Source organism: Macrobrachium nipponense, chromosome 5, assembly GCF_015104395.2.
Source record: "Macrobrachium nipponense isolate FS-2020 chromosome 5, ASM1510439v2, whole genome shotgun sequence".
Lineage (NCBI taxonomy): Eukaryota > Metazoa > Arthropoda > Malacostraca > Decapoda > Palaemonidae > Macrobrachium > Macrobrachium nipponense.
In genome coordinates this window covers 138,786,560-138,801,502 of record NC_061107.1, presented here as the reverse complement: position 1 = coordinate 138,801,502, position 14,943 = coordinate 138,786,560, and the positions used below count along the sequence as shown (strand labels likewise).

The window sequence follows — 14,943 nt, the reverse complement described above, 5'->3', positions numbered from 1 at the left end:
CTCATCAGGGTTCACGTACAACTGCCACGGATATATATATATAGTATATATATATATATATATATATATATATATATATTATATATCTATATAGATATATATATATATATATATATATATATATATATATATATATATATATATATATATATGTTATACAATCACAAGTAACACGTGAAGATTGTATATCAAGAGCCAGCAGGAAAAATGAAAAGCAGCAGTACCTAGCGCTTTCGTTTATTCTTGATACACTTCATCAGGGTACAATATATAAAAGAAAAGGTATATTGTACCCTGATGAGGTGTATCAAGAATACACGAAAGCGCTAGGTACTGCTGCTTTACATTTTTCCTTCTGGCTCTTGTTATATATATATATATATATATATGTATACATATATAATAATATATATATATATATATATATATATATATATATATATGTGTGTGTGTGTATATATATTCTTTATTTTGGTGTAGTTTGGGGCTTGTGATTTTTATTAGTAGCTAGATATTGTGAATGAGAATATTTTCCTTTTTGTGGATAAAGTATGTCATAATATATATCGTGTGCACTTATGAGACTGAAGCTTGTTTATGAAAACTAATTGAGTGGCGTTTCGCTGCCTCGGCATGAAACGAGAAGGCAAGTGCCCTAAGATGTTGGTGTGTACCTGAGCAGTAACGCGGAGACATCTCGTTCTGCGGCTGATGTCAGAGTCTTCGGTTCAAAGAGATCACGAGTGGCTTGTGCACGCTTTGGAGAACACACAAATTGACTTCCAGAGTGCCAAGAGGAAAAGTTTTGGGGGTGAAATCCATTCCAAATTAGGGAAGAATCCTTGACAGTTCTAATTTGATCTCTAGGGAACTTTGACCTTCTTGGCGATGAAAAGGGAGAGAGAAGATAGGTACGCGATACACAGAAAGTGGGGATTAAACTTGAGTCGGCTGGATAAATAGTACACCAATAAGAAATGGCAGGAAGAAGAGCATTAGAAGTTTATCATCCTATATATTTTCAATATTCTTCATAATATATTCCAACACTACAACTACTGCTGCCCGGACGAACAGTCACTTGTTTTTGAGCGACTTCTCTGCCAGTGCTGGGTTGTTGTATCTCGCTGTCTGAGTGGCAAATTACATAAAATGTTAGTTTCATCTGCCTCGTAAAATGGTAAAAGTTATCCTGATCCTGATCAGCGACCCCGAATAGGGATTAAGCTGAAAAGAAGAAGACTCTAGGATATCCGACTTGGCAATCTTTTGTTAGTTTTTGACATTAGTGAGATTCTACCCTCACTTTCAGAGCTTTTGTTGTTGGAGTCAGTGCTTGATACTTGCCTTACAGGGCGTCAACTCCATGTCTTATCAAGGCTAATATGTGGGGTCGGTCATTTCTTTTTGTTTTAAAAGTAGGAAGAAGTCTACACGCCAGGGTAGCTAATGGTTGTTAAAGTTTTTAACTTTAATATGTGTGTTTCATATTAAAACTATTAGTATTTTATGTTATTCTATATTCTTCTCGTTCTTTTTTCTCTTTGACTTGTTACATAGCAATAATGTGTGTAATAATAATAATAATAATAATAATGATAATAATAGGTAAGGACGCCGTTAGAATGAGGTTAAAAAAAAATTGAACAAAAGCAGCCAAGGAGAAAGACACTGTCCTGGAAGCATCGCCATTATGAAGAGAATCAAGTCACAAAGAAGGGCAATCTCCTTCGGCATTTTTCTCTCTTCTCGACCATCCAAGAGAGAGCAGCACTGGAAAAGTTTCGTAGAAACTCATTCATGACTTGATACCTAGATATACGTAGATGTATCATAACTGAAACAACACGTGATAATGATATAGTATGTATATATATATATATATATATATATATATATATAAGATATATATATATTATATATATAAATGTATTATATATAATATATATAATATATATATATATATTATGCAGTGTCGCATCTCGTTTCAGTTATGTTGCAACTATGTCTAGTGATAGGTGTTTATAAATTTATAAATATATATATATATAATATATATATATATACATATATATATATATATATATATATACACGCATATATATATATATATATATATATATATATATATATACACACATATATATATATATATATATATTATATATATATATATATATATATATATATATATATATATATATATATATATATACCTTTATAAAGGCCAGGTTGATAGAAAAACTAATTAAAGAGCAAAACTTTTCGGGGGGAATATTACAAGACTGTCCTTTTCCCCTTAATATTTTCTTTCTTCTATAATTACTTTCAAATTTCGAGTCATTTATTACTATCCTCTCTTGCCCGAGGGGGTTTGTGGCAGTCCCAGAGGTTATCTTGTTGTTTCAAATGAGGCTGTAAATATATTGATTGTCCTGTGTACTTTTTGCATTGAAAAATGAGGTCTGAATTTTGTTGGTGGTATAAACGCTATGGTTAGTAGTTAAGGAAAATACTGTTTTATTGGTCTTTCGTTTTGTTTTTGTTGGGGGGTAGTGTTATTTTGCTCTTAGTATCTTTTTACATCAAATAGCGTTTTATGTTCTTATCCGTTCTGGTGAAATCGAACTGAATACTCACTTGCAACTTATTTTTATATGCCAAGAAGTGTATGGTGCGGCATTGAAATATTCTGAGCCTTAGCACATAGTACTCTAAGTCTGCAATGTCACGTTGCCAGGCTATTGAATTGCAAGTCAGTCTTACACAAATTAGATGGGTCTGATGTGAAATGGGAGGAAAGTAAAACGCAAATCATTAATTAAATGAAGTCGTCGGCTCACGGATTAAGTATACAAATGAACATCCGTTAGGAAAGAAAAAAACAGACGCCACGAAGTACGTCGGAGTAAAACTTGAGATACCTCTTTAATATACAGCCAGTCAGACAGACCTTTCGTCAATTATACAGCAAGAAGAGAGAGAGAGAGAGAGAGAGAGAGAGAGAGAGAGAGAGAGGTCAAAACTCACCTTAAAAAGTTCCTATCCCCATAGCCTCTCTTGTTCCCTTCGGAACCTGTGGGTACGGCGACGCCGGCGCCGTGGGTTGCCCAGGCCTGGGCGGAGGGAAGGAAGTACTTGAGGATCCTCTTGCTGGGCAGGGCTACGCTGTCGTCGCGGGCTGCCGCCTCGTCGCCGGCACTGGACTCGAGGGCGACCGTCACGGGAGGTGCAACAAGGGCTTGGCAAACGCAACTCAGCACTGCGAGTAATAACCAGGTGGCAATGATCATGTCGCTCGTATGACCTGCCGGAAGGGAAGGAAAAATGCGAGTTGAATTTTCATTTCATTCACCTTTTCGCCTAACTGTGTGCTTAGAAATAGTCAAAAATGGAAACTTACAGCCACTCGAATACGGTCACACGCAAACACACACACATACTTTTGTACCCATGTTTATGCTTGTTTGGGAAGGTAACTCATTCTCCAAGCGTATTGGATTCTGGATACTAATCTCCTTAGAATCCCTATCTGTCACTTATGCGACCCTTCCTTGTCCTCTCAGATTCTCATGTTTGTCAGTTTGTCTGTTAAGCAAAGGACTTTGAGTCTAAAGATCTTGCAGCTACTTCTTTGTTTATCTTTCCTTCGTGGCTTACACCTTTATTTATGCATTTATCACGTTCCAAACTTTCGTGATTCAGTTATACATATATACATGCATACACATATATACATATATGTATCAGAGAAGAGGGGTCCAGTCAGACGACAGTCAGTTACACGTGTTTTATTAATATATAATACGAAACGTTCATTTTGTCATCAACACATTATCAGTCTGCAATTGAAAATTAGTAATTAAAATAAACTTAAAATATAAATCAATAATAGTTACAATAAAATCAGAGCATTAAGAAACAGGAATGGGAGAATGCTACCTATTCAAAAAGGAGGAAAGAGCTGAATGACTAAAAACGGTAAATTCTGCCCAAAGCACAAACCTCATGTGTCTGAGTATATTATGTGCGTGTGTGTGTTTGTATATGAATGCGCAAGGTTGTAGTTTGTTGATTAATTTTACTTATAACACTTCCTTACTTTTCAATGTCAACCCTCAAATATCCATTAATTTCGAATTCACTATTCCTCGGGAATGGATTACACCCAAAGGGAAATTATACATGGCATTTTCATCTTGATGTCTGAGTTATAAAATCATTCCTTCCAATGTACTGTCAGCAAAATACATGAGTTCGAATCCCGCCCAGGGCAGGACCACTTAGCCTATATATAATTCCATGAGAGTATGTCATTTTGTAGGTATAGTAACTGATTGAATTAATGTTCTCTTGTGTCTTGAAATATTAACATGGTAGTTTTGTGTTAAATATATATACGTATATATATATATATATATATATATATATATATATATATATATATATATATATATATATATATACATATATATATATATATATATATATATATAATATATATATATGTAGTCTCAGTAATTGGGCGGCTACTTGGAAATCTTAGCTTGATGATGAATAATAGTGCCAAGACTAGGAAGAACATTCTTTAATATTACGAGCTTTCGAGGTTTAAAACCTCATCTTCAGGCTGAAAAAATGACAAGGATGAGAAATCACTAAAAAATTACATTAAAATTATTTTTATCTCTGTTTTTGTATGATTTGCGCTTTGTTTTAGTTTTTTCGTAATTTTTAATTTTTAGTTTGTATGTGATGTTCGTTTTATTTTATGTTTTTACTGAAGCTTTTAATCAGACAATTAATTTTAATGTAATTTTTAGTGATTTCTCATCCTTGTCATTTTTTCAGCCTGAAGATGAGGTTTTAAACCTCGAAAGCTCGTAATATTAAAGAATGTTCTTCCTAGTCTTGGCACTATTATTCATCATCAAGCTATATATATATATATATATATATATATATATATATATATATATATATATATACATAGATATATATATATATATATATATATATATATATATATTTACATATATATATATAAATAACTGAAGGATATGAAATGTGTGACAAGTCGGCTGTAATATTCTTTTCGATAAATTCAAGTGTTCTATAAAATATTCCTGATACGTCTGGTAATTTGAAAAGCAAATGGACGATCTTCATTGCTAGTTGAAAATTATTATAGAATTTCAGGTTTCTATATTTGAACTACTTTCGCTATGCTTCTTGTATTATTATCAATAGTATCTAAGCTATGAGAAGCACATGATCCTTACAAGAATATGCTTTTTATCATAATGTATTGGACTTAAATAAAAAAAATTTCGAAATAAGACAGATGACCTACTTGTACGTATAGCCTCCTCAAGCATAAGGTTCCAGTAAGCATCTAAGGAACAAAGGTTCACCTCTTACAATACACTAAATATCGTCTGACTAAACTAATGACAGTGCTCTTTTCCATAGCAAGGGGTCTTTAGCCATTCCATTATTATATTTCGAAAGTTATCGGTGTTAATACCAGTTTTGTAGAGGACTACTGGAATCCTGTCCCGAAGAGATCTTTATGAATGTAGACTTGTTGAGGAAATGGGATAGGGTGTCTATGATACAGGAAGTGAACTGTTGTTGACTGAATTATTCATGATTACTGCTCGTCAGAGGAAGAAGATGGAAGTGAGCTACTGTTTTGGAACACAGTATACTTGGAACATGGGGCAAATGAAAAAAATGAACTCTTTATATAGCCTCAGGTAACTTGTTATTGTTACATGATACTCGCATTTTCATGTCATCCCCAGGAAATTAATACAAACTGAACATCACGGCTTCGAAGTCTGTTCTTCCGTTTTCAGAGAGCACTTGTTCCCTTTGGTTGACCTTCAGCCGTTTTTCGATCGCTTACTTTCATTTCCGTTAGGCCCTGTGAGTGTGTGGCATCAATGAATGCTTCTTTGAAAATGTATAAAGCATCATTAGGCAATATGTTAGTCGAAGAGCTCTGAAAGTGAATGTATGGGGGTAATGACACCACCCTCATACTTTGAAAAGAAAATAAAAAGAAATATCAGGTCCTTCAGATTATCTCATTCCAGTCACGATCTGTCTCATTCGGTATTACAAATATGTCTACATGTTGCTCTTAATGCGAGCGATTTAGCAGTTCGGTTCGCTTTGGTTTTCGTTCAGTTTTGTAAATTTGGCAGGAAAAACTGAAAGTCGTTTTCACAGTCATTTTTATTACTGGAAATAGGTACCAATCCACTCATAATGGAACCCCTTGGCCTACACTTGTTAAATCTTCGATGCGGTTCTTTCGCTTGGAGGCGTTTCCTGCTGGTTTTGATGCAACTTGCAATGCCCTAGTGGATTGGCCATTACCCCTTTCCCCGAATAGTACGAATGCTGTTAACATTAATTATTGTGAAGTAGCCGCCTGTTAGGTCTTGCTTGAGTACAAGGGTTGTGGGAGGCGGCATCCATAACATATTAACCCGACATGTTTTGAAAGGTCAGGTCAGGGATTGTTCGTTCCAGTTTCTTGGTCGGATGTGATGTCGTCTAGCCCCAACTCACCTAATTTTCTGTCTGTAAATTAAAATATGGGCGAAGTGTATATTTTTCTCTCTCTCGTTCTTTTAGTTGTACGTTAATAGGATTAAGTTGATCCTACGATTTTTGCTTTTTAACTTCGGGTCTCTGACACTGACTGAAGCTTTTCAGTACCTAAGTTTTTAACTCTGATTACAATAACCAAAGTTAACTGTTTATTACCTTAGGCAGAGCACAAACACACACACACACACACACACACACACACACACACACACATATATATATATATATATAATATATATATTATATATATATATATAATATATATATATTCATTCTTGGGTGTACATTTTAAGATCACTGCATTTCGTACATATATAAAGAACATATGATCCTGTGGTAGGGCTGTAAGAAAACTACCATCGTAGGTCCTGTGTGTTGTAATAGGCGTTTATTAAAAGGACAGCTGCTGCCTTGCGGTCTTACTTTTTAGTAAAAGACTAGGCCCACCACTAATAACTGTGGAAACTGCTGTCTTACTTTTCAGTAAAAGACTAGGCCCACCACTAATAACTGTGGCAACTGTTGTCTTGCAGTCTTACTTTTTAGTAAAAGACTAGACCCACTGCTAATAACTGTGGAAACTGCTGCCTTGCAGTCTTACTTTTTAGTAAAAGACTAGGCCTACCGCTAATAACTGTGGAAACTGCTGCCTTGCAGTCTTACTTTTTCGTAAAAGACTAGGCCCACCGCTAATACCTGTGGAAACTGCTGTCTTGCCAAACAATACACCATGCCTGATGATGCCTTTGATGGAAGGCAGTGGAGAAGGCTCATCAGGCAACAGTTCCTTTAATGTAGTGATAACGGTGGGAAAGAAGGGGATAAAGAATAACATATATTGCAGGCAATTATTTTATCTTTGACAATTCAAAAATTCCTATTAGGATATTTCCACAAATTACACTTGATATACAGTATAAACATAAAATTACCCGCATACAAAAAAGAAATGTTGCCCTCAAAACATCTAAACAAAAGCTTAAAGCAAAATCTGACCCAGGACCCCGTTGTTTAATTTAGGGACTAGTGTCTTAACAAGCTTTAAACATTGCCTTCTCAAAATCAGCTGTTATTGATAATGGGGATGGTGGTATGTCAGTTCTTCACTATACTTATAGAAATATCGGAACCGTTTTTAGAGATTTACTGGATAATAAGGGTTGAAAAGAGCCTCGCTTGCAGAATAATAACTGGACAGTTTGAAGGTTCCACCAGCACCTTTCGCTGCTTCATGAATATCTTTATGCAGTTTCCAGCATCCCTGAATCAAATTATAAGAATTTATTCGTGTGAGGCAATGTTGTATGTTCACGAGGAGGTGGAGTAGCTGGTTCATAACGTGTTGAGGAGCTAACGTTTCTCACTGCTCCTTTTCAAGTATTTGTATTTGGAAGCTTCCCTTCTGCTGCTAGACTACATCAGGAAAAGACAATTTTGTCTTTCTCTGCCGTTCATTTTTAGTTACTAGGGCACATTTTTTTCTCTGTCGTAATAAACTGAAGGGCTATTTTAATTAAGTGTCCGAGATGTATTTGACTAAAATGAACGTGGAGGGTTTGCAGCAATATGTATGTATGTTTGTATGTACGTATATCGCGAAAGTACAACATATGCAGGTATACAGGTTCTGTTGTACACAATGGAGAAAGACTTTTTGGTGGTAGTGGCATGTAGCTTGAACAATGGTGTGAATAAAACCTGTAATGAGATAAAAACACAAAATTTATTCGTAACATTAAACGCAATGATTTCTACTTTGGCCGATCGTAACCAAAGAAACCCAGTAAATAATGACCACGAGATGTAAACAATAACTAGATATTGAAGTACGACATTCATGTAGTTTGGTGAGCCACCGCCAGGGTGGCAAATACCCGGGAACTGTGTAAGTTGACCAAGTGCTGAGAGTGGCCTGCGAATTTTTCCGTTCATTATCTTCACAGTGCAATAGTATGCAGCTTTCAATTGCAGAAATGGGCACATGAATTCTTCAAGGGAAAATGGAATAACATTTCACAGGTAAGCAAGTCAATTGAATCGTGTTTACCCATGTTTATTTGCTGTCGATACTCTGTAAGATCTTACCAGTAGATACCCTTTCTCTGGTAACATGTTTGATGTTTTCAGCATATTTTGGGTTTTTGGCACATAAATGCAGTAGTGATTTTAGTTTTGAAATGAGAACATCATTAATCTTAAATGTGCCTCATGATACGAAATAATTGTCTTGCTTGTATTTCAAATCAAAACGCTGAGCTGTGTAGGCCTTTAGGTTACTGGTTACTTCAACAAGTCTCGACTTTTAAACATGTTAGACCTACTAAGATGCATAAGAACCCCTGCTCTATTTTTTGTCATTAAGAATTCTTTGCAGTAGGTAGGCTTGTAGCATATTGTCTATGACATCCGTTCCTTAGTTTTAGACATGTAAATGCAGTGTTAGAGTTGTGTTACTTGTGTAACAAAATGTTAGGTATTTATCAAACGTGGTTTCTCGAAGATTTTCCGAAACGCCACACTTCTTGGGAGTGGTATTTCGGGACATCAACAAACCGTTGAAAACATTTATTATTCTATTCCAAGTAAAAATAGTTGTGTTTTTATGTGTAGCAAACCCTGGTTTAATATGTGTTTTTGTCAGAAACGAGATTTCATAGACTGGTAACAACAGGAAGAAAATAAGGTTTGGTAGCTAGGCTACGCCCATGCCCTAAAATTACTCTTTTGGTAAGATGCTAAGCATTTAAACCTTAATCCGAGTATAGTGTAACTTATTTTTAAAAAACAATTTCTCTTTGGTGAAAGTTATCGAATAATCGTGCTTAGAAAAATTAAAAGCTATTAATTGTAGTGACTGCTAGGAAGAGAATCTTGGTCAAGCAAACGCTAGACATATACCCGTTGATTCTGCAGGTGATTTTGTTGCTTTAAGAGCAAGTGTATTCCAAATAAGTCCAAATTACTTTCTTATGATAATCCTTATTTAACATTTCTTTTTAAGAATTGTCCCGAAGCTTTAGAATAGAAAGTAAATATGTAGCTAGACTTTTTGTCGTCGATTTATTTACAAAATGCTGTGCTTGGCGGGAAAAATATAACATTTTGCTAAACGTGGTTTAAAAATTCGCTAAACATGCTCCTGGAAATAATAAGGTAGCTAAGTATGCTAGTGAAAATGTAATTTGCTAAGAAAAAAAAAACTTGATACCGTCTTCACTGTGATGTTATTTCTTGGTTGCAATTCAAAATGCTTGGCGGCAGGCAGACCGGTAGCTCTTGTTTATGTTACCAAGTCTTGTTTTAAAAACCTATAATAGTGACGCATGTAATCATTTATTTGTATATAAACGTGTTTCATAAGAGAATACATATTTGTATGTATATATATGTATATATTACTGATTATTCAGTATAAATCAACATTTTAGTTTTTACATGCGTATGTATAGATCACTTTTTGTTCGATATGAATTAGCATAATATTTTTTTTAACGGAGAACATTTCTGATGTTACGTAAGTAGGAAAGCTTATGTATTAGCATGTGGAATGTGTCCCAACTGATAATTGGCATGTTAATTTATTGTAATTAGTCATAGAAGATACAAAAGAGGGAGAGAAAGAGAGAGGATCTCAAATCTTATTACGCATCCGTCTAAACTCGAAAGAATCTTACGTGATTTATTCTCACGCCTAACGCCACGGCAGGTCATTATATCCAGCCTTTATTGGAACATATTTTACAGGTACGAAACAATGAGAACTGATTCTGGTGAAAGTAAGACATATAAGGCTGGATATCGTAGATTTTGTCCAGACCGATATGATGGTCGCAAAATTCCCCTTGGTTAAACACGAGCGAGATTGTTTCCACCTTCCTCAAAGGAGGCCAACGCTTGGAATCTTTAGTGACCGGGACTTTTTCTAAATAGTGACCCCAAGGGTTTTCGGGGTTCGTTATCTAGGATTAATATTTCTTAGGGGTCATTATTTTTATATTTACAGTCTTTTGTGTATGTTTTTACGGTCATCCCCAATGACTTTGTACTAAACACGTCGCAAAGGTGGATACATACATACATACATACATACCGGGTTTAAAGGACATTTACGGCACCCGTACATCTAGATTTGGGAGCGCGCGAATGCCCTTATTATTTTCTGCATAAAATATCAATATTCAACCGGAAAAAATGTTGCACAGATGCTGATAGGGGGAGTAATAGGTGGTAAATAAGTATGACTGGCTTATGCAATATTTATGATAGATACCGAAGATTAACTCCTAATTAGATAATATGTGTAAATTGACGTTGGCAACAATATGATGCAGCAATATAGCGTTTAAATTTGCAGTGTCTACTTTTATTCTTTCATGAGAGACAAATCACTCTTAATTCTTCCAAATAAATCACAGTTAACGTCAAATCACTCGTGAGCCATGATCTCATAGTAGTGGGCGCCCAATGGATTTGCGTACACAGTAATAAACAAGTAAGGCCCCATTCACTACCGCAGCGGAATCAGGGCGGACCCCAAAAGTGGTGACCGTACACATTATGGAGGTTATCGGCGCTTTTCATTCAGCATCGGTATGGAAGGGGAGGAAATAACATGCCCACTTTATGTTCAAAATACTGTATCCAAAACTGAGAGAATATGAGTCCAGATTTTTTATTAATATCAGAATGGCGATAACATAATTTGACGATTTACTTACATTGAACAAGGATGATAATGCAGAGCGTATTCATTAATATGTAATTATGAGTACACATCCCCCCCACACAAACAATGTATATGTATATATATAATATATATATATATAAATATATATATATATATGTATATACTATTATAAATACTTTATCTTTAGATATACATTATGTATAACATATGTATATTATACATATTATATACAATTATACATTATATGTGTGTAGGCTACTCATAATTACATGTAGATCATACCCCTCAGCATTGTTATTTGATGAATTATCACCTTATTCAGTGTAAGTAAATTGTCAAATTATTTTATGGTCATTCTGAAATATATATTATATATATATATATATTATATATATATATATACGTATATATAATCAATACGCAATAATGCTTGGAACAGCAAACACAGGTCTTTCAATTGAAAGACCTGGGTGCGATCCTTATGTGAGTCAGATATATATATATATATATATATATATATATATATATATATATATATATATATATATATATAATCAGTTAGGGATCCACAGTAATATCCTTGCTTATCTAGATATAATAATATATATATATAAAATAATATAATATATATATACATATTTTATACAAAGCTTAAAGCTTTCGTCCATCCTCCGGTAGACTTGATCACTAAGCAAATGAGACATGGTATTGGTGAAGAATTCCAAATAAACATAAACAAACAGACAAAGAACATTAACAAGGATAAAAAATTCGAACTTGTTCGAATTTTTTAACCTTGTTATGTTCTTTGTCTGTTTGTTTATGTTTATTTGGAATTCTTCACCATACCATGTCTCATTTGCTTAGTGATCAAGTCTACAGGAGGATGGACGAAAGCTTTAAGCTTTGTATAAAAAAAAATATATATATATTATATCTAGATAACAAGGATATTACTGTGGATCCCTCTATTGATTTCTTAGAAGCACGATACAGTGTTTTTATATTGCATATATATATATATATATATATATATATATATATATATATATATATATAGATATATATATATATATATATATATATGACGTATATTCCAAAGACCTATCAATTTTGACACGGTTTTTGCTTCCAGTATAATATAAGCATGTAGTATTTTGCATAATTTTGTACGGGCACTCGATGCGTATAGGTATAAAGATATGCTATTTCAATTTGCAGTATATTTGGTTCATGATGGTAGAGTTGAACTGCAGGATAAACTGATATAATGTGAAAAGTATAAACTTAGAAATTCAGTAAAAACTGTGTATAACTTAAGTACGATTTTTTCCTCTTTGTTTATATCAGAATTGCAGATAATTTCAAGTAGTTCCTCCCAAAACTTGTCCTTTACTATTTTGTCATAATCATCTGATATCATGTCCCACATGGCTGGACGTTTTTAAAGTTCATCAAAGAAAATGTCGGTGTGAAAGCAGCTAGTCTCCATTTTGACCTGTGCTCTGTCATTGACTGCATCCACGCGGTTGCAACCACCGTGTGTGAACAGGGTCTAAAAAATGCTCCGAAGTTCCTGTACCACCTACAAAGATGTATGAAACTCAGCCACGGCCCAGCTATGGCCTGCGTTGTGGGTACCTATAGCGCTGCCAGAATTACGATCAAGGCTGAGTTTAATCTTGAGGAAAATGAAAACTACTGAGGCTAGAGGGCTGCAGTTTGGTGTTTGATGAATGGAGGGTGGAAGATCAACATACCAATTTACTGACCTCTATCCTCAGTTGTGTTTAAGATCTGTTGGCGGACAGAAAACTGAAAAATGAACTCAGGTGCTTGGAAATTGATTGTTTTGGATGCCTCATAAAGCTTTGGAGACATAGTATTTATATGGAAAATTATAATTCTGGAAAAGTTTCCCCTAGGCTGATGTCCGGCTGTAGAAAAGATACCTGACCAAACTACGTCAGTTTATGTATGTAACTTGGATATGTCTGGTTTCTTTCCAAACTTCCTTGGAAAGGCGATTTATAGATTTAAGTATCTTCTTTGTCAATAGTTCTTGGGTTTGCAGTGAGAGCGATAGACTTTAACCCCTCCATCCAGATATAGATTTACATGCAGGAGTATCCATATGTGATCCACGCCCTTATGAGAGAACATGTCACATCAGTCCCATTCAATCTTTGACGACAATTCGTGGGTGTGACTGTTTCATCATAGAGATATGAAAGGTCAGAAACGAATTTCGTCGCGAATATGGACAAAGTATTGCTATTGAACTTAGGACGATGACAGGTAATGGAAATTAGATGTAAGTAAGAAAAGATTTCGTAATAAAGTTGCATATATTTTATAATTTCATAGCATTGGCCATAATTCTGTGATCGAGTTGCAGAGCATGTAAAATCAAAATGGTATATTGAGACTGCAATTTTTTTTCATGAAAACACACACACACTAAGAATAAATATTAAAATTTCATATTTAATGCTAGATATATATATAAATGTTTTACCAGGAACAAAAAAAGAAAATCCATCTGTGCGCCACTTTTAATTCCATCCTAAGTCTTTCTTTTATGTATTTGCATGATCCTGCCATGACCTTTGACAATAGCGGAGTATGAGGAGGCAGAATGAAAAAAGAAAGAACTGAAAGGTCTCCGTGGGCGAGGTTTGTTTGAAATTCACTAGGCTATTAAGGAGACTCGGTACAAGACCGATATCGGATTGCGTCGCTTCAACTCGCCAGTGCATTAGGAGGCGGTCTGTCGAGGACTCTCTCTCGTTTAATCAATCGCACAGAATCCTACACGAGGAATGCAATGCGCACATCCTGCAAGAAGACATTACCGTTTTCATAGTCTTTTGAATTCATTATTATTTCATGTGCATGAAATGCCTTGCATGTCGATCTCCGGAGGTTTTGGCAGAAATCATCAGCTTTGTCAGTAGTATCATTATGAGCAAAGTAGGGGACTGCTACAGTTTGCAGTCTATTAACTTTACCACGTCACTACAATTCCTCCTGCACGCTGAACGAACTTCAAACGTGGCATTAAATCAGATCGTCATGCACAGACAGGCATAGCGGGGTATCGTCCGTCTATTCGGTCTATCTGTCCGCCAGTAAGCACTTCACCTGATTCTTCTTAGGTCCCTCTCGCTTCGCAACATAAAGGTGCCTTCAACACTTCATATTCGGAGTGCTCTTAAGGAGAAGCTGCTTTCAGGTCGGAAATGAACATGCCTTGCTTACCAGGGACAGAAGTAATAATAGTAGTATAACCAAGAAATACTTTACGTATAACCATTCCATATATTCAACATGTGATGATATCTTCCTTGAGATTAATCGCATCATCTCTAGATGACAATTCTTCCAACGATACGGGCACCAAGATGAATTTCAATGTTCTCTTATTTTTGTTAAAAGGGAAAAAGTAGGAAAAATCATCCTTAACAGACTTAGTCTTCGGAATTTAGCTCTCTCAGGAAACGTATCTTTAGAGTCTTGGTTCGCGTAATACCTTTGTTCCAACCTAAGGCGTAATGGTTTGTCCACTACATGCGATCCCAGCAAAAACTAATCAGTCCACTCCACATTAAAACGTGTCATGAAAACACGTC

General features: G+C 35.0%; 2 protein-coding genes and 1 long non-coding RNA gene across 3 annotated transcripts in view; 2 read left to right on the top strand and 1 right to left on the bottom strand.

The window, feature by feature from the left end:
• The window catches only part of LOC135215670 (N-alpha-acetyltransferase 35, NatC auxiliary subunit-like), a 739,676-nt gene that overhangs the window by 79,012 nt on the left and 645,721 nt on the right, over positions 1 to 14,943 (top strand). The gene's annotated exons all lie outside the window — the stretch shown is intronic.
• LOC135215668 (FMRFamide neuropeptides-like) overlaps positions 1 to 14,943 on the bottom strand; it is a 163,410-nt gene that overhangs the window by 11,917 nt on the left and 136,550 nt on the right. The window contains exon 2 of the mRNA XM_064250612.1: positions 3,031 to 3,307. Coding sequence (XP_064106682.1) covers positions 3,031 to 3,293 — 263 coding nt within the window. The 5' untranslated portion in view covers positions 3,294 to 3,307. The remainder of the gene's footprint in view (positions 1 to 3,030; positions 3,308 to 14,943) is intronic.
• LOC135215669 (uncharacterized) overlaps positions 8,376 to 14,943 on the top strand; it is a 183,185-nt gene continuing 176,617 nt past the window's right edge. Inside the window, exon 1 of the long non-coding RNA XR_010314753.1 lies at positions 8,376 to 8,643. This is a non-coding gene — a long non-coding RNA (uncharacterized LOC135215669). The remainder of the gene's footprint in view (positions 8,644 to 14,943) is intronic.